At 34.3% G+C, this 23,251-nt stretch overlaps 1 protein-coding gene across 1 annotated transcript in view; it reads right to left on the bottom strand.

Moving 5' to 3' along the window:
- LOC149926194 (ATP-dependent translocase ABCB1-like) overlaps nucleotides 1-23,251 on the bottom strand; it is a 67,400-nt gene that overhangs the window by 35,632 nt on the left and 8,517 nt on the right. Inside the window, exons 2-4 of the mRNA XM_090161228.1 lie at nucleotides 17,916-18,017; nucleotides 820-1,008; nucleotides 67-112 (exon numbers count right to left, since the gene is read on the bottom strand). Of these exons, the coding sequence (XP_090017354.1) occupies nucleotides 67-112; nucleotides 820-1,001 (228 nt within the window). The 5' untranslated portion in view covers nucleotides 1,002-1,008; nucleotides 17,916-18,017. The remainder of the gene's footprint in view (nucleotides 1-66; nucleotides 113-819; nucleotides 1,009-17,915; nucleotides 18,018-23,251) is intronic.

Here is a 23,251-nt window from a genome sequence, read left to right on the forward strand (position 1 = left end):
CTTTGTTACTTACGATTCTACAATGGTTTTTAACTACTGCTATATGATAAAGCACTAAATACTTACGAGGCTCAAGAAGGACACTGGTGTCAAGTCATGTTCCTGATGAGTGCTGGAAAAGTTAAACACAAATTATTAGTTAACTTAAATTTTTTCATTGTAGCTAAGGAGACTACCCGAGGTGTAACACACCGATTTTGTTCAAACTCGGGATTCTGGTAGACCTTCATGTAGCTTGAAAAAACCTAAAGGGGAAATATCTCCATAGGCAACCGTTTTGCCATGGCAACCAAAAATGTTTTTGACAACACTAAATTCAAAATTTCTAATTGAAAATAACATGGGAATTTGGCCAAGCGTGACGTAAAAACACGAACCGAGAGAAAACGAACACCGATAAACGGAAAGTCCTTTGAGTGTTACCATAAATCTATAATTACTTTCTATAAGTGTCTGTTTGTTGAAATAACTACAAACAGCTATGGAGTAACGTAGATCTGACGTCATACCAGAAAGATAAGATAAGAATAATACATAACTTAAAACGAGGCAACCTACGCCTCGGCAACGTTCCCAGCTTACTGTGACGACATACCAATGACTTATGTCCGAAGTCCACCACCAAACGTCATTCTCATAAAGGCTCGCGGTAAAAATATAAAAATCGAATGATAGTGAATGATAATAATGAATTTATGGTGTTAGTGAACCCAGCCGTTGATGTAAAAAAAATTAATTGAGCGCAATGTTGAAGGATTGCGTAAAATTTTGTCTTATCTAACCTTACACTCGAGTAAAGTATCAAAGTAAATTACGTACTTGTCAATGAAGTCATGGGAATCATTTGACTTCTCCTTGAAATGGTTTTTATGTCCTGGCTGCTCTGTTGTTTTGACACTCGGTACTTCGATGGATTCGTACGATTTGGTCTTGAAGTCGCTTTCTTGATTCTGATTATTCTTACAAACCTCCGTCGAGTTATTCCTTATCAATCCTGACATTCGCCGACTGCGACAATAAAAGAAAATAAAACACTTCATATGATTTTCATCGTCGGAAAGAAATATTTACATAATACGCCAGTGATAAAAAACTGCTGTCAAAGTCAGATAAGAAATGTTTACATTAAAGTTCACACATCGAGCACAATTTAAAAGTTGTTGTTGTAAACAAGGCGCGGATAGTTACGGTATATTATTTTATATATAAAACCACCATCGTTTGAGGGTGTATTAAAGCAACTGTCGGCTCTATCATTGCCACCGGTATTATGAAAAGGCCCCTGTTATTAGAGATGACCATGAATCTATCCGAATTAATGGGAACAGAAGCTAAAATTCAAAATAGCGAAGCAATAACATCGTCAGAGAGCCATTATAGAGTGTTATATTTAGACCACTTTTACTCTGCTTAGTGAACTTTAACCTAAATTATATATCCCATATAAAATATATTGTATACAATTACTATAATTGAAGTTATTGACAAATTTTACAAACGAGCCAATCAACGCGAAGCATACTTTTATGTCCCGCCTTTTGGGTCAAAACGTACCTTCAGCATCTTGTTTTGATTTCGATGCTAGTGACATCTGTTGAAAAAAGAGCTACTACACCTAGAGCCGACACTTGCTTTAATAAAATTAATGTTTCAAAGACCAGCCGCTAGAGGGTGTCGAGATAAATGTTAAGCTTAGAGTCCGGACGGTAAAGTAGGCTGAGATCTACCCAGACCTTATCCCATCAAGGGCGGGAAATATCAAATCGTCTTTTCGCTTCCGCTGTAAAAGTTTTTTGCCAAGTCATTCATTTAATATGCTAAATTCAAACGCGTGCGCATATCCCGAGGCTTTCCTTAAAACTTCGTTCAAGAACTTGTTGAGGTTAAGGGTAACAGTGAGTGTAGGGAGTTGTTGACTCGCATTGCATGAATTCAAAACTCTCTAGGGCTTGCAACCACTCTCTTACTCATTGTAACCCGGTCATCTTAATTAATGGCGTTTAACGTGCCTAGCTGACTTGGGCCTATGGTAGTGCGTGGGGTATTAGTCTAGCTTAGTATCATTGAGGTTAACGGTAAAAGTTAGTGTAGGGAGCTGTTGGCTCGCGTGGCATGCAGGGTTTGCAACCACCCTCCTACTCAATTTAACCCGACCACCTGAATTAATGGCATTAAAAGTCACTTGATGACTTAGGCCTAAGGTGGTACCTTGGGTATTAGCCTAGCTGATTATTATTATTATTGTTATTAATATAATTGATATTGAAATAAAATTTTGCTAAATAACTCAGACAACGCTAAATATACCAAAGCGCAGATATCGATTTAAGTCCCTTCCATTTTCAAAACACTTTATACTCGTTGTGGGAGAGATGGAGACACAGAGATTAAATTTGCTTATCTCACGCGAAGGCTAAATTTGGAAAATTCCAATTGAGAGTATAGTAGTTTCAATTGGCCTATAAATGAACGGTTGACGGTGAAAAGTCCGTTTATCTTATAACTTTATTAGAACATTTCTTTATTTAAAAGCCGACATATAATCAATGATATAGATAAGTAATACTTGAACTTAAATCAAAATCCGCGAAGGGGTTATCATGTTTAGTGAAATAAATAATAAGGAAAACTGAAATTTTCGCACGATCTAATCCCGTTGACTGTTGAAATCTACGTGTATTCCTCCACCTAACGATAAATAAAATAAAATGGCAAGGAATATAAAAACTTTGCAGTAGTTTTTGGAAACTTCAAATTGAATGATTAACTATGATTTAGTTGAATGAGCATTAAGACTTTTGGGTCTAGATAATTTTAGTGTGTTTTCTTATTCTTGGAAAGAATTAAAACTAAATTAGGCAAATATTAAGCCAGATATTTCATATGGAAACAATTCTGGAAGCAATACCGCATACAAAAGATTGTTCAAATCTGTCTGCTGTCACACATTTTACGACGACTCAAAGCATATAATTCATTTATCCACCATTTTCCAAGATGGCGTCATATTTCAACAGGTCTCATCTGCTGGCTGGGACCGACTTAACTAACAGAGTAAGTAATTTCTCTATCTAGTTTAATATTAGTTATAAGGTCATATCCGAAGACAAGACAGGATTTGCTTATTTTGAACTAAATAACTGTTGACGTTAAAATCGTCAAACCACATATTGTAATCTGTACATAAAATAAGTTTCACAAGTTCAATAGAGGGGCATTGTAACTATCGTTCAGAAATGTTTTCTTTTTTGTAGACGGTACGTTGTAAGCTGAAGGACTTAAAAGGTTTCGTAACTATTTGCGATAAGGATCAAGTGGTTAACCTACACCTTATCAACCAGATGTTGCTTGTTCCAAATAAATGCCGATTCCAGGTAAGGTCAGTTAAACACATCTACATTTCTGGCGATTATTTGAAAAAATCTTGTAATTTTAAATACTTAAGAAAAATATATACGTACAAGGAGACATTTCGAGGTGTTTCTCCCAAGTTTTTAATATAAAATGAATTATTTATAAACCATAAATAAATAATATTTTATACAAAAGGTCTCAGACAATATCATGTGACAATTTGTCAGATGATGTTTCTCTATTAATGACGTCATTAACTCTAATTAATTATATATGGCATAAGTGAACTTCTCTATGGGGAAAATTAGTACAGCCAAAGGTAAGAATTAAGACTTCACTTCTCACTAAGCATTTTTCATGCTCAAGATTCAGTACTACGGAACCAAACAACCTTAATTACTACTGTCGACTTAAACGGGAAATATGCTCAAATTGCATTAGTTAACGAAGGTTATTTGACAGTAGATCAAAACTTTTTTGAAATGGAAGGCTTTAGTCTCGCGCCTGCGCAGTTCGTTACCAACTCCCCCACAAAATAAGTAAAATTTTGGTCCGATTCCGCCTTAACGAGTGCACCTCGTTTTTCGTACTTTACAGAAAGAATACACCTTTTGTTATGGGTAATTTGTGTTGAAATTTATTTATTAATACCTAATTAAATATTTTGGATCAAAATTACCATCATCGTTATTAATTTAATTGTAATCCATCTTAAACCTTTAAGGGGGAAGAATACAGTAAAAGCCTCTTTTTCGTTCAAGCTGGACGTTTCTGTTTTAACAATTACACAATTGAATTATAATTTTCTTGTTAGGCTGAACCTTCCTCTAGTGCTTAAAATAATTTTGATAATTATAGTATTAATAATTAACGAGATATAAGGTCCTAACTAAAGGGTAGTTTGGGCGCTTGCCCAACTTGTTTAGCTCCGGGGTTCCGAATTAAAACGTAATAACTTAATTACTTTTAAATTTAAAATTGTCAAAATTATTTTAATCACTAAATAAGAGGCTGTTTTACACATAAATATTAATTTTATAAGTTAAAATACAAAATTAAAAGAGTTCAGCTTGAAAGTAGACAATGGCCACTGTAGTCTTCCCCCTTAAGCCTCTGCTTTCCTGGAAACAATAAGCCCATAAATTTGTATTAGTTCATACATTCTAGGTTCACATTTAAAACTAATTATTTCTTGTACTAAAAAACAGCTTACTAGAAGTTAATTAATTCAATTTAATCTAAGAGTGATTATATAATTAATTTTGTATGCTTGAGATAACCGCTTCATGTAATGCCATTTCTGATTCTCCCACAGTATTTAAAACCAAAAGATTTTCGCTTTGAGAGAAAATATGAGCTGTTGAGTGTAACCTACATTTTGACAGCTATTAAGTTGTATCTAGGATTATTTTTCTATCAGCTTTTGAAGAAACATTGTGTAAGATATCACAAAAAGTATAAAGCGTAGGGCTTGTTTCAAGTAAGACTTTTACGAAAATTGTCAAAACAGAAAGTATAAAGCGTAGGGTTGGTTTCAAGTAAGACTTTTACTAAAATTGTCAACAAAAAGTATAAAGCGTAGGGTTTGTTTCAAGTAAGACTTTTACTAAAATTGTCAACAAAAAGTATAAAGCGTAGGGTTTGTTTCAAGTAAGACTTTTACGAAAATTGTCAAAACAGAAAGTATAAAGCGTAGGGTTGGTTTCAAGTAAGACTTTTACTAAAATTGTCAACAAAAAGTATAAAGCGTAGGGTTTGTTTCAAGTAAGACTTTTACGAAAATTGTCAAAACAGAAAGTATAAAGCGTAGGGTTGGTTTCTAGTAAGACTTTTACGAAAATTGTCAACAAAAAGTATAAAGCGTAGGGTTTGTTTCAAGTAAGACTTTTACGAAAATTGTCAAAACAGAAAGTATAAAGCGTAGGGTTGGTTTCAAGTAAGACTTTTACTAAAATTGTCAACAAAAAGTATAAAGCGTAGGGTTTGTTTCAAGTAAGACTTTTACGAAAATTGTCAAAACAGAAAGTATAAAGCGTAGGGTTGGTTTCAAGTAAGACTTTTACGAAAATTGTCAACAAAAAGTATAAAGCGTAGGGTTTGTTTCAAGTAAGACTTTTACGAAAATTGTCAAAACAGAAAGTATAAAGCGTAGGGTTGGTTTCAAGTAAGACTTTTACTAAAATTGTCAACAAAAAGTATAAAGCGTAGGGTTTGTTTCAAGTAAGACTTTTACGAAAATTGTCAAAACAGAAAGTATAAAGCGTAGGGTTGGTTTCTAGTAAGACTTTTACTAAAATTGTCAACAAAAAGTATAAAGCGTAGGGTTTGTTTCAAGTAAGACTTTTACGAAAATTGTCAAAACAGAAAGTATAAAGCGTAGGGTTGGTTTCAAGTAAGACTTTTACTAAAATTGTCAACAAAAAGTATAAAGCGTAGGGTTTGTTTCAAGTAAGACTTTTACGAAAATTGTCAAAACAGAAAGTATAAAGCGTAGGGTTGGTTTCAAGTAAGACTTTTACTAAAATTGTCAACAAAAAGTATAAAGCGTAGGGTTTGTTTCAAGTAAGACTTTTACGAAAATTGTCAAAACAGAAAGTATAAAGCGTAGGGTTGGTTTCAAGTAAGACTTTTACGAAAATTGTCAACAAAAAGTATAAAGCGTAGGGTTTGTTTCAAGTAAGACTTTTACGAAAATTGTCAAAACAGAAAGTATAAAGCGTAGGGTTGGTTTCAAGTAAGACTTTTACGAAAATTGTCAACAAAAAGTATAAAGCGTAGGGTTTGTTTCAAGTAAGACTTTTACGAAAATTGTCAAAACAGAAAGTATAAAGCGTAGGGTTGGTTTCAAGTAAGACTTTTACGAAAATTGTCAACAAAAAGTATAAAGCGTAGGGTTTGTTTCAAGTAAGACTTTTACGAAAATTGTCAACAAAAAGTATAAAGCGTAGGGTTTGTTTCAAGTAAGACTTTTACGAAAATTGTCAAAACAGAAAGTATAAAGCGTAGGGTTGGTTTCAAGTAAGACTTTTACTAAAATTGTCAACAAAAAGTATAAAGCGTAGGGTTTGTTTCAAGTAAGACTTTTACGAAAATTGTCAAAACAGAAAGTATAAAGCGTAGGGTTGGTTTCAAGTAAGACTTTTACGAAAATTGTCAACAAAAAGTATAAAGCGTAGGGTTTGTTTCAAGTAAGACTTTTACGAAAATTGTCAACAAAAAGTATAAAGCGTAGGGTTTGTTTCAAGTAAGACTTTTACGAAAATTGTCAAAACAGAAAGTATAAAGCGTAGGGTTGGTTTCAAGTAAGACTTTTACTAAAATTGTCAACAAAAAGTATAAAGCGTAGGGTTTGTTTCAAGTAAGACTTTTACGAAAATTGTCAAAACAGAAAGTATAAAGCGTAGGGTTGGTTTCAAGTAAGACTTTTACGAAAATTGTCAACAAAAAGTATAAAGCGTAGGGTTTGTTTCAAGTAAGACTTTTACGAAAATTGTCAACAAAAAGTATAAAGCGTAGGGTTTGTTTCAAGTAAGACTTTTACGAAAATTGTCAAAACAGAAAGTATAAAGCGTAGGGTTGGTTTCAAGTAAGACTTTTACTAAAATTGTCAACAAAAAGTATAAAGCGTAGGGTTTGTTTCAAGTAAGACTTTTACGAAAATTGTCAAAACAGAAAGTATAAAGCGTAGGGTTGGTTTCAAGTAAGACTTTTACGAAAATTGTCAACAAAAAGTATAAAGCGTAGGGTTTGTTTCAAGTAAGACTTTTACGAAAATTGTCAAAACAGAAAGTATAAAGCGTAGGGTTGGTTTCAAGTAAGACTTTTACGAAAATTGTCAACAAAAAGTATAAAGCGTAGGGTTTGTTTCAAGTAAGACTTTTACGAAAATTGTCAAAACAGAAAGTATAAAGCGTAGGGTTGGTTTCAAGTAAGACTTTTACGAAAATTGTCAACAAAAAGTATAAAGCGTAGGGTTTGTTTCAAGTAAGACTTTTACGAAAATTGTCAACAAAAAGTATAAAGCGTAGGGTTTGTTTCAAGTAAGACTTTTACGAAAATTGTCAAAACAGAAAGTATAAAGCGTAGGGTTGGTTTCAAGTAAGACTTTTACTAAAATTGTCAACAAAAAGTATAAAGCGTAGGGTTTGTTTCAAGTAAGACTTTTACGAAAATTGTCAAAACAGAAAGTATAAAGCGTAGGGTTGGTTTCAAGTAAGACTTTTACTAAAATTGTCAACAAAAAGTATAAAGCGTAGGGTTTGTTTCAAGTAAGACTTTTACGAAAATTGTCAAAACAGAAAGTATAAAGCGTAGGGTTGGTTTCAAGTAAGACTTTTACGAAAATTGTCAACAAAAAGTATAAAGCGTAGGGTTTGTTTCAAGTAAGACTTTTACGAAAATTGTCAAAACAGAAAGTATAAAGCGTAGGGTTGGTTTCGAGTAAGACTTTTACGAAAATTGTCAACAAAAAGTATAAAGCGTAGGGTTTGTTTCAAGTAAGACTTTTACGAAAATTGTCAAAACAGAAAGTATAAAGCGTAGGGTTGGTTTCAAGTAAGACTTTTACGAAAATTGTCAACAAAAAGTATAAAGCGTAGGGTTTGTTTCAAGTAAGACTTTTACGAAAATTGTCAAAACAGAAAGTATAAAGCGTAGGGTTGGTTTCAAGTAAGACTTTTACTAAAATTGTCAACAAAAAGTATAAAGCGTAGGGTTTGTTTCAAGTAAGACTTTTACGAAAATTGTCAAAACAGAAAGTATAAAGCGTAGGGTTGGTTTCAAGTAAGACTTTTACGAAAATTGTCAACAAAAAGTATAAAGCGTAGGGTTTGTTTCAAGTAAGACTTTTACGAAAATTGTCAAAACAGAAAGTATAAAGCGTAGGGTTGGTTTCAAGTAAGACTTTTACGAAAATTGTCAACAAAAAGTATAAAGCGTAGGGTTTGTTTCAAGTAAGACTTTTACGAAAATTGTCAAAACAGAAAGTATAAAGCGTAGGGTTGGTTTCAAGTAAGACTTTTACGAAAATTGTCAACAAAAAGTATAAAGCGTAGGGTTTGTTTCAAGTAAGACTTTTACGAAAATTGTCAAAACAGAAAGTATAAAGCGTAGGGTTGGTTTCAAGTAAGACTTTTACTAAAATTGTCAACAAAAAGTATAAAGCGTAGGGTTTGTTTCAAGTAAGACTTTTACGAAAATTGTCAAAACAGAAAGTATAAAGCGTAGGGTTGGTTTCAAGTAAGACTTTTACGAAAATTGTCAACAAAAAGTATAAAGCGTAGGGTTTGTTTCAAGTAAGACTTTTACGAAAATTGTCAAAACAGAAAGTATAAAGCGTAGGGTTGGTTTCAAGTAAGACTTTTACGAAAATTGTCAACAAAAAGTATAAAGCGTAGGGTTTGTTTCAAGTAAGACTTTTACGAAAATTGTCAAAACAGAAAGTATAAAGCGTAGGGTTGGTTTCAAGTAAGACTTTTACGAAAATTGTCAACAAAAAGTATAAAGCGTAGGGTTTGTTTCAAGTAAGACTTTTACGAAAATTGTCAAAACAGAAAGTATAAAGCGTAGGGTTGGTTTCAAGTAAGACTTTTACTAAAATTGTCAACAAAAAGTATAAAGCGTAGGGTTTGTTTCAAGTAAGACTTTTACGAAAATTGTCAAAACAGAAAGTATAAAGCGTAGGGTTGGTTTCAAGTAAGACTTTTACGAAAATTGTCAACAAAAAGTATAAAGCGTAGGGTTTGTTTCAAGTAAGACTTTTACGAAAATTGTCAAAACAGAAAGTATAAAGCGTAGGGTTGGTTTCAAGTAAGACTTTTACGAAAATTGTCAACAAAAAGTATAAAGCGTAGGGTTTGTTTCAAGTAAGACTTTTACGAAAATTGTCAAAACAGAAAGTATAAAGCGTAGGGTTGGTTTCAAGTAAGACTTTTACGAAAATTGTCAACAAAAAGTATAAAGCGTAGGGTTTGTTTCAAGTAAGACTTTTACGAAAATTGTCAAAACAGAAAGTATAAAGCGTAGGGTTGGTTTCAAGTAAGACTTTTACTAAAATTGTCAACAAAAAGTATAAAGCGTAGGGTTTGTTTCAAGTAAGACTTTTACGAAAATTGTCAAAACAGAAAGTATAAAGCGTAGGGTTGGTTTCAAGTAAGACTTTTACGAAAATTGTCAACAAAAAGTATAAAGCGTAGGGTTTGTTTCAAGTAAGACTTTTACGAAAATTGTCAAAACAGAAAGTATAAAGCGTAGGGTTGGTTTCAAGTAAGACTTTTACGAAAATTGTCAACAAAAAGTATAAAGCGTAGGGTTTGTTTCAAGTAAGACTTTTACGAAAATTGTCAAAACAGAAAGTATAAAGCGTAGGGTTGGTTTCAAGTAAGACTTTTACGAAAATTGTCAACAAAAAGTATAAAGCGTAGGGTTTGTTTCAAGTAAGACTTTTACGAAAATTGTCAAAACAGAAAGTATAAAGCGTAGGGTTGGTTTCAAGTAAGACTTTTACGAAAATTGTCAACAAAAAGTATAAAGCGTAGGGTTTGTTTCAAGTAAGACTTTTACGAAAATTGTCAAAACAGAAAGTATAAAGCGTAGGGTTGGTTTCTAGTAAGACTTTTACTAAAATTGTCAACAAAAAGTATAAAGCGTAGGGTTTGTTTCAAGTAAGACTTTTACTAAAATTGTCAAAACAGAAAGTATAAAGCGTAGGGTTGGTTTCAAGTAAGACTTTTACGAAAATTGTCAACAAAAATATTATATAGACCACGGAAGGTTTGTTGGAAGTTCCTTACATTGTATAGCCTTGTCATAGCAGTTGAGAATTTTGCTTCAAATTCAAATGAAGTGGTTCAATTTTAAACGTTTTTATTTTCCATGAATAAAATTGTGTTTTAGGTCATTGCAAATATTTAAAAAAATTAATTACTGGAATGAAATATAGTAAATATAGAGTAAAGTTTCTGCGCATTCAAGCGTAACCCTGTAAGAATTTTAACTCTTTTTAGGGTTAATGGCCCTTAATTATTTACCAGGACTTAGTTGAATCTACTCTACAATTAATAATACAACTTTTGGACCAAGCGAGTAAAAAGATACTACTCTTTAATCTTAGCCAAATGATGGAGAAATGCCAAAACCTACAGACCTAGTTATCTTCAAAATTCTCAGACGTAAGATTTCAAGTTTACTGGTAGTCCCTTGCTAGGTCGATTGAGTACGCTTAATAATTATTTGAGATAACTCTATTTGTTCCAAGGGAAACTTAAACTTAAAATAAATTATATTTAATTTAATTTGGAAACATGCTACGCGCAATGATTTTTCTATATTTTAATCATATAAAATATAGAAGAGGAACAACGCTTAAGAACCCGAGATGATAAATCTCTTGAGTTACTATTCCTCTTTCAAATCGGGTTATAAAATTATAATCTGAACTGATTTAGTATCGCGTAGTTTCTGCATTCTACTAAACATAAATCTAGCTAAATCTATAAAGATATTTAAATAAAATCTAATTAAACTAAATTAAACTAAAATATATTACGTAATAAATTTTAAAAATGTAACAATTTCCAACATAGTTTATTACTAGAGTTTGCAAGGTTATATGTAAGTGGATTTTTATTATTATTAGTCATTATTTATTTTTTGGTTATGGTTAGAAATTTCCCCCAAAAATTATGAATTCAAACTAAGAAAGGTTATTTTTAATTTTTTTTTAAATAAACAGGTTTCAAAGCTATAAATCCAGTATGAGATTTATGAAATCAGATTATAAATATGTCACCATTTCCAATACAATAGAATTAGGTATGAGATTTATTCACGCTGTCGAGTTTCAATTATGTCGGAAAGATATTGAGTCATATTAGAATGGCAAAAGAACCTTCAGATTTTCTTCACAAGTTCCAAAGTGAAATCGACTTTAAGTGATTTTGAATTCCACTGCGACAAAAAAAGGTGTAGTTGCCAATTTTTTCATAATTTTTAATATTAAACTAATTTTTGTCACCGACGTATATCTTTTTATTTATTTAAAATTAATTTGGTAAAATTTGGAATTATGTTGAATTTGATTAATTATGTCGCCATTTCCACCAGGCGCAAATTTAGTATTTTTTTATTTTAAGTTCTTTAAACATTTTGTTTTGTAATAAAAACACGATTATTATTATTATTTTGTACCTACGAACGTTTTAAAAGTTTAAATTTGCAATTAAATATCGTTAGAATATTTCTTTCTACAAGAAAAATGTCTGTCCAGCGCTACGACTTGAACCAGCGACAAGATAATAATAGAAAAATGTCTAAATCTGAGCATCCTAATTGTTCTGTGTTATCAAAGCAATATAAAAATAAAATAAAATGCAAATATTAACCATAATTTCATAGCTTCTATATCACCATAAGCCTATCAACCCTAAGTTTGAATCGAAAGGCAGTGTTGGTTCAAGCTAACGACTGTCGAAAGTACAGCGCTAAATCCACCCGGTGGCGGAAAAGAGAAACGTAACGCGTCCCGCAATGCATGATGCCAGCTGCTTTGGTAAGAGAAAGGTGCGTAGAGAGAGAAAGGGGGAAGGAAGAAGCTTCAATTTATCTCTACCAGGTGCCGATACTATCGCCTGATTTCTTCTTTTTCGCCCGTCCAGTGGTGGTACAAAGGGCGCTATGCGCGTTTCAAACTTAGGGTTGATAGGCTTATGATATCACCTATAATAACCCTCTAATACGTGAAAATCCTTACGTTACTGGCTGCTAAACGCCAATAGCAGTTCTTAATACGTGTAACGCTACACATTTTGTTTTCGACGGTAACCGAAAGATGGCACAACGATAGCTCTCGGTCATGAATACACAGCTAAATCTAAAATGAGTACTCTTATCATAATTATATTATTAATGAAAATATTTGCATACCTATAAATCAACAAAATGATATGAAATAAATTAAATTTATTTTTATGAATATCTATTAATATCGTAAAATAAAGTTTATGAAGAAATAAGATAAATTAATTAATATAATAATATTTATGAATAACGCTTCTAAGATATGGTGCTCTAGACCTAAAATTAAGATGGAGCCTTAAATGGGGCGGAGCGTCAGTATAACAGCGTAGCACCGGAACTATATGCTGCAATTCCAGGCTCTTCCTCGCTTAAAGCTGTTCTTGACAGGACCGTAAACTGGAACTACAATTTGTAACGGAAGATGTCGCCACTGTACCAAAAGACCACCACTATCTTCAGAACTCCAACTCTATGGTTAATACCTAAACTCTGATCTCGCGATATTTAATATAACTTGTTTTTAACGTAATCATCGTACATCCTATGGTAATGCCCAATATAGCTATAACCACTTACGTAATCTTGTACGGGAATTCTAAGGAATTACATTTCTAAATTTTGGTCGAAAAACTTTTTTTTTAAACGAGAACAAAAACGGATGGATACAATTTTAAATTGAACGTCATATTTTCAAGGACCAATCAAAACACTGTCCACCAAGGGGATTTCCTAAATGAATGTTTATTTGCCTTGTTTCCAAAAATATTTGCTTATAAATGTCCTCTCTTTCTTCTTCAAATAAAACAGAAAATATTTTATTCTTAAAAAATCAGAGTAATAGCAGAAGAACATGACAGAGCTCTTAAGTATAACAGCGTAAAATGTAAAAATGATCCTACTTCGTTTGAGCATTAACTGCCAGGGAGAGTACCCGAGGTGTTTATTGCCGATTTTGTTCCAAGTCGGGCGTAATGGAGACCTATATGCGATATGAAATTTCCCAAAAGGAGACGTTGCACTACCCATTCGATTTGCCATGGCAACCGAAAATGTTTTGACTACTTAAAACAAAAATATCTCCATTTAAAAAAGTATAGAATTTTCTCGGTTTCACGAAATTTTTTTTTAAATTTTTTAAAATAACGAAATGCGTAATTTGGACCACGTTTAGATAATTTCATCAAGTTTGGGTAAATTTGAACATTTTTGGGGTAAAATTGTAACAATGTTTGGGTAAAAAAGGTTAAAAATCTTATTTTTGTTTTAAGTGGTCAAAACATTTTCGGTTGCCATGGCAAAACGAATGGGTAGTGCAACGTCTCCTTTTGGGAAATTTCATATCGCATATAGGTCTCCATTACGCCCGACTTGGAACAAAATCGGCAATAAACACCTCCTTGTGAGTAAACCTTATGATATATTTGTCTCCGTGCACTGTTTTTATTCAGTGCTAAATAATATTAGTAGTATTTCGAGATAGATACTAAAGAAAAATCTAATATACTTCTGGTAATAGTAAAAACGTGGCCTTCGCAAAAATATTCATTCCCTTCAGTTTATATAAACCGTCTCAAGAGATGCCTGTCGTGTTTGACTATTTTTTCTCTCCCGTTCATTCTGACGACACGTGAAAGACTAAAATAACTTTTCCCCGTTCCATTGTAACCACTGGCTCGAAGCCTTGCGCGACAGTATCTTTACTGATTCTAAAATCACACTGAAATTATTTAAAAAGCGTCAAAACCTCGTAGAAGGTAGGTACAGTAGGGTACACGGCGACCAAATACATGTTTGGACAACACTACTACCAAAAAGGTAATAATTATAATTTTTAAGTCGGTTAGGCTAAACTAAGATCCAGTGAAGTCATTATTTTCGGTTGTTTAGGTTGGTTTGTCTAATTTAGGGTTATGTTTAGTTTTGTTATTATTAAAGTTCCATAACTCATGGTCTATGAGTTTATAGTGAAATAAAGTGTATATTATTCGCTTCATATAAGTCGTTATCGTTGTCTGCTCCCACAAAATAAAACATATTAAATTTCTACGCAATATAAGCACTCAGTTTAAGGCCTAATGGTTTCAAAATTACGTTTATGGATTTATTTCTGTGATAGTGTTTTCCAAAACACCATTTACCCAAGAACCAGTTAAAAAAAATGGCAAAGATAAAAATAACTTACGTTTTGAACGTTCCTAAAAAGTTCTATAGTAATACAAGTACTCCGGCAAGGCTGAAGTAATTAAATGTTGCGAGAGAGGGTTCGGTACCATCCAGACGGCTTGGGATCACCGAGGTAAAAGAGCGAGCGCCAGATGTTATAGAGAAGAAACCGGCTTTTCTGCCGATTTATTAGCAAAACCTCGGCCGAGAGGTAAATAAAAAATTATTATTAGTCCCTCTCTCTAAGGCTTCTTATCTCGTATAATACTTGTACCTCGAGCGCCAGGAGAATATAGGTTGTTAAAAAGGTGGAAGGCTTCACTCTTAGAAGCGATAATCTTGTCCACTCCAAAACTTTAATTTTTACAATTGCTCAAGACTTCGTCATCGAACTTTACACCGCCTCTTTAAGGTTGTTTTCGCACTCGACGGAAATTATTCCGCGGTGCGTAAAATAATTTCGCATTCCAAATTATCACTGAGGGCTAATTTTTCGGTGAGCGCGAAAATTACCCGAATGATGTAACTTCGAATCCCCAGCTTTATAGATTACGTTCGCAACTACGGTTTACAGCCTTCCATTATTAAAAACTACATTGTAAAGATAGGACACGAATGGTGTGATGAAATTAGAATTATGTGGGGCTCGTAAATCTTTTTAGAAGAGGTTTTATTTCAAGATCTCTGTCGAAAAATGTGGAAGAACAATTGTATTTTTTAAAGGAACTGGCCTATTTGGAAAGTAGACTACAGTTTAAGGGAACTGCAATGATTTGAGGGAATTGATACGAATAAAGGGAGCTATTATGACTGAAGGGAACAAGTAAGGTTTAAGGGAACTACGCTTCAAGGTAACTCATATGGTTAAAATGAACTTTATTTTAAGAGAATTGTCCTTTAAGGGAAAAACGGTATAAGGGAACTGTCCTTTAAGGGAAAAACGCTATTAGGGAACTGTCCTTTAAGGGAACAACGCTATAAGGGAACTGTCCTTTAAGGGAACAACGCTATAAGGGAACTATCCTTTAAGGGGACAACGCTATAAGGGGACAACGCTATAAGGGAACAACGCTATAAGGGAACTGTCCTTTAAGGGAACAACGCTATAAGGGAACTATCCTTTAAGGGGACAACGCTATAAGGGGACAACGCTATAAGGGGACAACGCTATAAGGGAACAACGCTATAAGGGAACTGTCCTTTAAGGGAACAACGCTATAAGGGAACCGTCTTTTAAGGGAACAACGCTATAAGGGAACTGTCCTTTAAGGAAACAACGCTATAAGGGAACTGTACTTTAAGCGAACAACGCTATAAGGGAACTGTCCTTTAAGGGAACAACGCTATAAGGGAAATGTCCTTTTAGGGAACAACGCTAGAAGGGAACTGTCCTTTAAAGGAACTATTCTTTCAGGGAACAATGCTTTAAGGGAACTATCCTTTAAGGGTATAACGATTTAAGGGAACTATCCATTAAGGGAACTGTCCTTGCATGGCGCGCATATATTTTAACTCAACATTGGAATTTAAACGTTCAACATTTCAGAGTCTTAAAAATATTTTAGTTAACGTTTTTACTTTCAAAATATAGGTATTGCAGATAAATGAAAAGTCAGGGGCATAATAATACAACCTTTCTGGCATACAAAGTATTTCCCCTAGATAGTTAAGATAAAAATCCAAACTATTTTAACAATTCTTTTGAGCTAATATCCTCTTTAAACTTTCTTTTTTTAATTTTTATGAAAAGGGGAAACCGAAGTAAACCGTTTAACCCAGGGGAAAGAATTAAGGCAGAGTACTTTGAACCCAGCATGCTCTCTTAGTAATATAAACTGGGATTCAATGTGAGACTAGAGTGCTAACCAATCTACGGTCCTAGGCCAGCTAGAGTTAAGTATTTAGTTTTCTATTGTTTTGGGGCGTATTCTTTAAGCTCAGCTACGGTACTTCAACCGAAACTATTCGCGAAGCCAGCATTGGAGTAAAATGACGTTAATGGGATATACTAGCTAAAAATACCAGAACAAACAATTCATACGCTTAATATGTTTTATGGCATTGTATGGCACTTACACTCTGCGGAAATCGCTTGTCATAAAAACCCTCTATATGGTCGTAAAAAGAAGTTTTTATTGCTTTCGTAAGCAAAGACATCAATTCGTTACCGACATTTTGCTTTTATATTTCAATTTCTTTCAAATAACCTTATTTTCAACATCAATGAAGCCAAATTAATTACAAGAGAAAGTAAAGTAAATATAAGACAATCCATAGAAATTATTAGATTAATAAAATTGCCTAATTAACAATCAGGGTGGCCCCTTCAACAAGCGCGTTTTCTCGAGGATCTGATCACTCTCCGTAATCAATGTACGGGTGTATGTAGATTTGAGTGTACTCAAGTGGTTACTTAGCTGTTTAAGGATTATGCATTACCCAAGGCTGAACTCAGTTTCATTGCTATGATCAGTGTATCGATTTCTAGCAAGAAGTTAGCCCACCGGGTTGGCCGTAAACCTTTAAACATTGAAAAGTGAAACAAGAAAAATCCAAACTCTTTAGGGTTAATGTATACATGTAAATGAGAAATGTATTCTCCGAATTGTTGAAAACGGGAATTTGTACGTTACAGGATTAAATTATTGTTGTCAATTTGTGGTTTGAAATTTACTCTTTTTTTGAGTAGGCTTAAACTAAAAAAAATATATAAATTAATATATTGCTAATATATAGATTTCGTAGCTTTGTTAAAATATCATTCGTCTGAATAAAGTCATAAATGTCCGAAACCTAGTTTGTCCGAACTTTAGAAATATGGCTCATGTTAAAGTTTGGCACTAACTACCATTATAATTTGGGAGCTTTCACAACGCCCCAAAATTCAATTTGAATCGGGGAAAACGGACTAATGTACGGGTGGCGGAGTGGTTAGAACTTTCGCCTCGCAGCAAGAGGAGCCGGGTTACATCGCTACTGAAAACTCGGATTCTTTCCTACTGCGTTAAGTTTGCAAGTTATCTCCCCACTGATTAAAGGGGTTTTCCCCCGAGTTCCGCGGTTTCCCCTTTCCACGGTAATAGTAAGTGTGGGGAGCTGTTTAGAGGTCGGGGATGGTTAACTTTTATTCAATAGATAAAGCTCTCAAAATTATTCGTAAAACGTTTTGATCAAGTAATTTATATTTCTGTATTATCCAATTAATTTTTTGATAAATTTGTAAAATTAATCGGAAAAACGACGTTTTTTTCGATAAAAAGCTACATTTTTACGAATAATACATGTTTTTTAATCATTTTCCGAAATATTAACCGGTAAATTTCTATGTTTACAATTTTTTTCCCGAAAAAAATCCATTTAAACATGGATAATGATTAACCGTCCCCGACCTCTAGAGCTGTTGACTCGCGTGGCATGAAGGGCTTGCCACCACCCTCCTAAGCATTGTAACCCGGCCACCTGAATTATTGGCTTTAAAAGTCGCTAGATAACTTAGGCCTAAGGTGGTGCCTTGAGTATTAGCCTAGCTGATTTTGTATTAAATACATAATTTGGAAAATGAGGGTGCTTTATTTCCTCTCGCACTTCGCTATTTTACTTACTTAGTATTTCGATTTCGGTTTTGGAAATGGCAATAGATACCTCGACCATGCAATAGGTCACGACGATAAATAATAAAGTAAGTCCTCGTTTCATTTTCAAATCTGAGGAGGCAATATTTCAATATGGATTTTATTATGTTTGATGTTAATAAATTATTTTTCTTAAATTATATTTATTAAAGCTGAAACCCTAAGAATGTTTCGTGAGGTACAAAACCGATAGATGGCGACCGTGTTTCCAAGTTAGAAATTAATTTTCTTTCAGCCTTACGTTGTTCAAATTGCTACTGTACTAATTGATTATTTCTTTAACCGAGGCTAACAAAATCCTGAACAATAGCAATCATTAAATTAATCACATCACTACCACAAAGTAATTTAAATTGAATTAATTTTCACATGTTTAGAAGTGTTTGAAAGGAGTTAAAGAACATAATTTATTTGGCGATATAAACATCGGAAAAATAAATTAATTTTATCAATTAATTGTGGGTTAAAATTAAAATTTTCCCTGAGCATATATAAAGTTAATAACTATTTCACAAAATTAAACCAACTTTATCCATTTAATCCATTCTCATAAAAAGAATTACTAAACTTTTGGAAAATTGGTTTTTGAGTGGAATTACCAAGTTTAGGATTTAAAAAAATTAATAAATTAAGGTTTAATAAAACATTTACACTGAAATGACTTTAGAATTTATATCAGTCATATTTTTAAAATACATAATTATTCTACCGTAGCCCAAACAGCCAGAAAAATTACATTAATCATCACATTGATAGATTTTGACCTTCATTAATTATTTAAATACAGTTAAATCCTCTTTAGTCTTTGCGACTTTCAAAAATTTATTTAAAGTGTTTTAAAGAAAACCAAAAATTATGTGGAAAGCTGCAGAAAACGTCAACGGAAATTTAAAAATACAAAATTGTGAAAAATAACAGAGAAGGTGACAATTTAAATTTAAAGCAAGTGTCGGCTCTAGGTGAAGTAGCTCTTTTTTCAATAGATGTCGCTAGCGTTGAAAATCAAAACAAGATGCTGAAGCTACATTTTGACCCAAAAGGCGGGACATAAAAGTATGCTTCGCGTTGATTGGCTCGTTTGTAAATTTGTCAATAACTTCAATTATAGTAATTGTTTACAATATATTTTATATAGGATATATAATTTAGGTTAAAGTTCACTAAGTAGAGTAAAAGTGGTCTAAATATAACACTCTATAATGGCTCTCTGACGACGTTATTGTTTCGCTATTTTGAATTTTAGCTTCCGTTCCCATTAATAGATGGCTCCACGATCTCCACGAAAGTCGCTTTTTTCGAAGATTCGGATAGATTCATGGCCATCTCTAATAACAGGGGCCTGTTCATAATACAGGTGGCAATGATAGAGCCGACTGTTGCTTTAAACTATGTTTCGGTGATATCTGAGAACCCTGGAATTTAAAAGGTCAGAACGTTTGTACGGTTTAACCAATTATAATAATATTTGACTTTTTTCGCTCTCAAAGTGACGAACTTCCCAACGATGTATCTTACATTTGAAAAATTTAAGGCCGGCGTGTTTATTAATTAAAAGGCGAATGTGAACAATGAGATGTGGTAAATAAAGTTTACACTTTCAGTTCCAAAAAAGGGGGGACATCTACCTTCATTAACTATTCAAGTGAAAACCTTTAGATAAAGCATAGTTGAGTCAATCTTGGGGTGGCGGAGTGGTTAGCACTTTTGCAGCAAAAGGTGCCGGGTTCGATCCCAGCTTCGGGCACAGGATGGAAACTGGGAACAGCTCTTACCGTGTTGTGTTTTCAAATTATCTCCTCACTGATTTAAAAGTTTTCTTCCCGAGCTCTTTGTTTTCCTCTTTCCATAAACACTTGTTGAGGTTAACGGTAATAACAAGACGTACAACGGTCAGAATACACACAATCCTTCTAATGTGTTAAGTTTGTTTGAGCTATTCACAGCAACCCGCAACGCCGGTATCACAACCAATATATATCCACGGCCACACATAATTGTATTTACACGTATTTGTTACTTCTAGTCATACTTTGTAAGCATCGCGTATTACTCCGATAAGTGTCACAATTATTTGATACTTCAGGTCGTACGTTGTAAGCATTGCGTATTACTCCGATAAGTGTCACACTTATTTGTTACTTCAGTTGGTACGTTGTAAGCATCGCGTATTACTTCGATAAGTGTCACACTTATTTGTTACTTCAGGTCGTACGTTGTAAGAATCGCGTAATACTCCGTAAGTGCCACACTTATTTGTTACTTCAGTTCGTACGTTGTAAGCATCGCGTATTACTCCGTAAGTGTCACACTTATTTGTTACTTCAGGTCGTACGTTGTAAGCATTGCGTATTACTCCGATAAGTGTCACACTTATTTGTTACTTCAGGTCGTACGTTGTAAGAATCGCGTATTACTCCGGTAAGTGTCACACTTATTTGATACTTCAGGTCGTACGTTGTAAGCATCACGTATTACTCCGTAAGTGTCACACTTATTTGTTACTTCAGTTCGTACGTTGTAAGCATTGCGTATTACTCCGATAAGTGTCACACTTATTTGTTACTTCAGTTGGTACGTTGTAAGCATCGCGTATTACTTCGATAAGTGTCACACTTATTTGTTACTTCAGGTCGTACGTTGTAAGCATTGCGTATTCCTCCGATAAGTGTCACACTTATTTGTTACTTCAGTTCGTACGTTGTAAGCATTGCGTATTACTCCGATAAGTGTCACACTTATTTGTTACTTCAGTTGGTACGTTGTAAGAATCGCGTATTACTCCGTAAGTGTCACACTTATTTGTTACTTCAGTTCGTACGTTGTAAGCATTGCGTATTACTCCGATAAGTGTCACACTTATTTGTTACTTCAGGTCGTACGTTGTAAGAATCGCGTATTACTCCGTAAGTGCCACACTTATTTGTTACTTCAGGTCGTACGTTGTAAGAATCGCGTATTACTCCGTAAGTGTCACACTTATTTGTTACTTCAGTTGGTACGTTGTAAGCATCGCGTATTACTTCGATAAGTGTCACACTTATTTGTTACTTCAGGTCGTACGTTGTAAGAATCGCGTATTACTCCGGTAAGTGCCACACTTATTTGTTACTTCAGGTCGTACGTTGTAAGAATCGCGTACTACTCCGGTAAGTGCCACACTTATTTGTTACTTCAGGTCGTACGTTGTAAGAATCGCGTATTACTCCGTAAGTGCCACACTTATTTGTTACTTCAGGTCGTACGTTGTAAGCATCGCGTATTACTCCGTAAGTGTCACACTTATTTGTTACTTCAGTTCGTACGTTGTAAGCATCGCGTATTACTCCGATAAGTGTCACACTTATTTGTTACTTCAGGTCGTACGTTGTAAGAATCGCGTATTACTCCGTAAGTGCCACACTTATTTGTTACTTCAGTTCGTACGTTGTAAGCATCACGTATTACTCCGTAAGTGCCACACTTATTTGTTACTTCAGTTCGTACGTTGTAAGCATCGCGTATTACTCCGATAAGTGTCACACTTATTTGTTACTTCAGGTCGTACGTTGTAAGCATCGCGTATTACTCCGATAAGTGTCACACTTATTTGTTACTTCAGGTCGTACGTTGTAAGCATCGCGTATTACTCCGATAAGTGTCACACTTATTTGTTACTTCAGGTCGTACGTTGTAAGAATCGCGTATTACTCCGTAAGTGCCACACTTATTTGTTACTTCAGTTCGTACGTTGTAAGCATCGCGTATTACTCCGATAAGTGTCACACTTATTTGTTACTTCAGGTCGTACGTTGTAAGCATCGCGTATTACTCCGATAAGTGTCACACTTATTTGTTACTTCAGGTCGTACGTTGTAAGCATCGCGTATTACTCCGATAAGTGTCACACTTATTTGTTACTTCAGGTCGTACGTTGTAAGCATCGCGTATTACTCCGATAAGTGTCACACTTATTTGTTACTTCAGGTCGTACGTTGTAAGAATCGCGTATTACTCCGTAAGTGCCACACTTATTTGTTACTTCAGTTCGTACGTTGTAAGCATCGCGTATTACTCCGATAAGTGTCACACTTATTTGTTACTTCAGGTCGTACGTTGTAAGAATCGCGTATTACTCCGTAAGTGCCACACTTATTTGTTACTTCAGTTCGTACGTTGTAAGCATCGCGTATTACTCCGATAAGTGTCACACTTATTTGTTACTTCAGTTGGTACGTTGTAAGCATCGCGTATTACTCCGATAAGTGTCACACTTATTTGTTACTTCAGGTCGTACGTTGTAAGAATCGCGTATTACTCCGTAAGTGCCACACTTATTTGTTACTTCAGTTCGTACGTTGTAAGCATCGCGTATTACTCCGTAAGTGTCACACTTATTTGTTACTTCAGGTCGTACGTTGTAAGCATCGCGTATTACTCCGATAAGTGTCACACTTATTTGTTACTTCAGGTCGTACGTTGTAAGCATCGCGTATTACTCCGATAAGTGTCACACTTATTTGTTACTTCAGGTCGTACGTTGTAAGAATCGCGTATTACTCCGTAAGTGCCACACTTATTTGTTACTTCAGGTCGTACGTTGTAAGCATCGCGTATTACTCCGTAAGTGTCACACTTATTTGTTACTTCAGTTCGTACGTTGTAAGCATCGCGTATTACTCCGATAAGTGTCACACTTATTTGTTACTTCAGGTCGTACGTTGTAAGAATCGCGTATTACTCCGTAAGTGCCACACTTATTTGTTACTTCAGTTCGTACGTTGTAAGCATCGCGTATTACTCCGTAAGTGCCACACTTATTTGTTACTTCAGTTCGTACGTTGTAAGCATCGCGTATTACTCCGATAAGTGTCACACTTATTTGTTACTTCAGGTCGTACGTTGTAAGCATCGCGTATTACTCCGATAAGTGTCACACTTATTTGTTACTTCAGGTCGTACGTTGTAAGCATCGCGTATTACTCCGATAAGTGTCACACTTATTTGTTACTTCAGGTCGTACGTTGTAAGAATCGCGTATTACTCCGTAAGTGCCACACTTATTTGTTACTTCAGGTCGTACGTTGTAAGCATCGCGTATTACTCCGTAAGTGTCACACTTATTTGTTACTTCAGTTCGTACGTTGTAAGCATCGCGTATTACTCCGATAAGTGTCACACTTATTTGTTACTTCAGGTCGTACGTTGTAAGAATCGCGTATTACTCCGTAAGTGCCACACTTATTTGTTACTTCAGTTCGTACGTTGTAAGCATCGCGTATTACTCCGTAAGTGCCACACTTATTTGTTACTTCAGTTCGTACGTTGTA

The sequence above is a fragment of the Leiobunum rupestre genome, chromosome 10, assembly GCF_980474605.1.
Source record: "Leiobunum rupestre chromosome 10, qqLeiRupe1.1.hap1, whole genome shotgun sequence".
Taxonomy (NCBI): domain Eukaryota; kingdom Metazoa; phylum Arthropoda; class Arachnida; order Opiliones; family Sclerosomatidae; genus Leiobunum; species Leiobunum rupestre.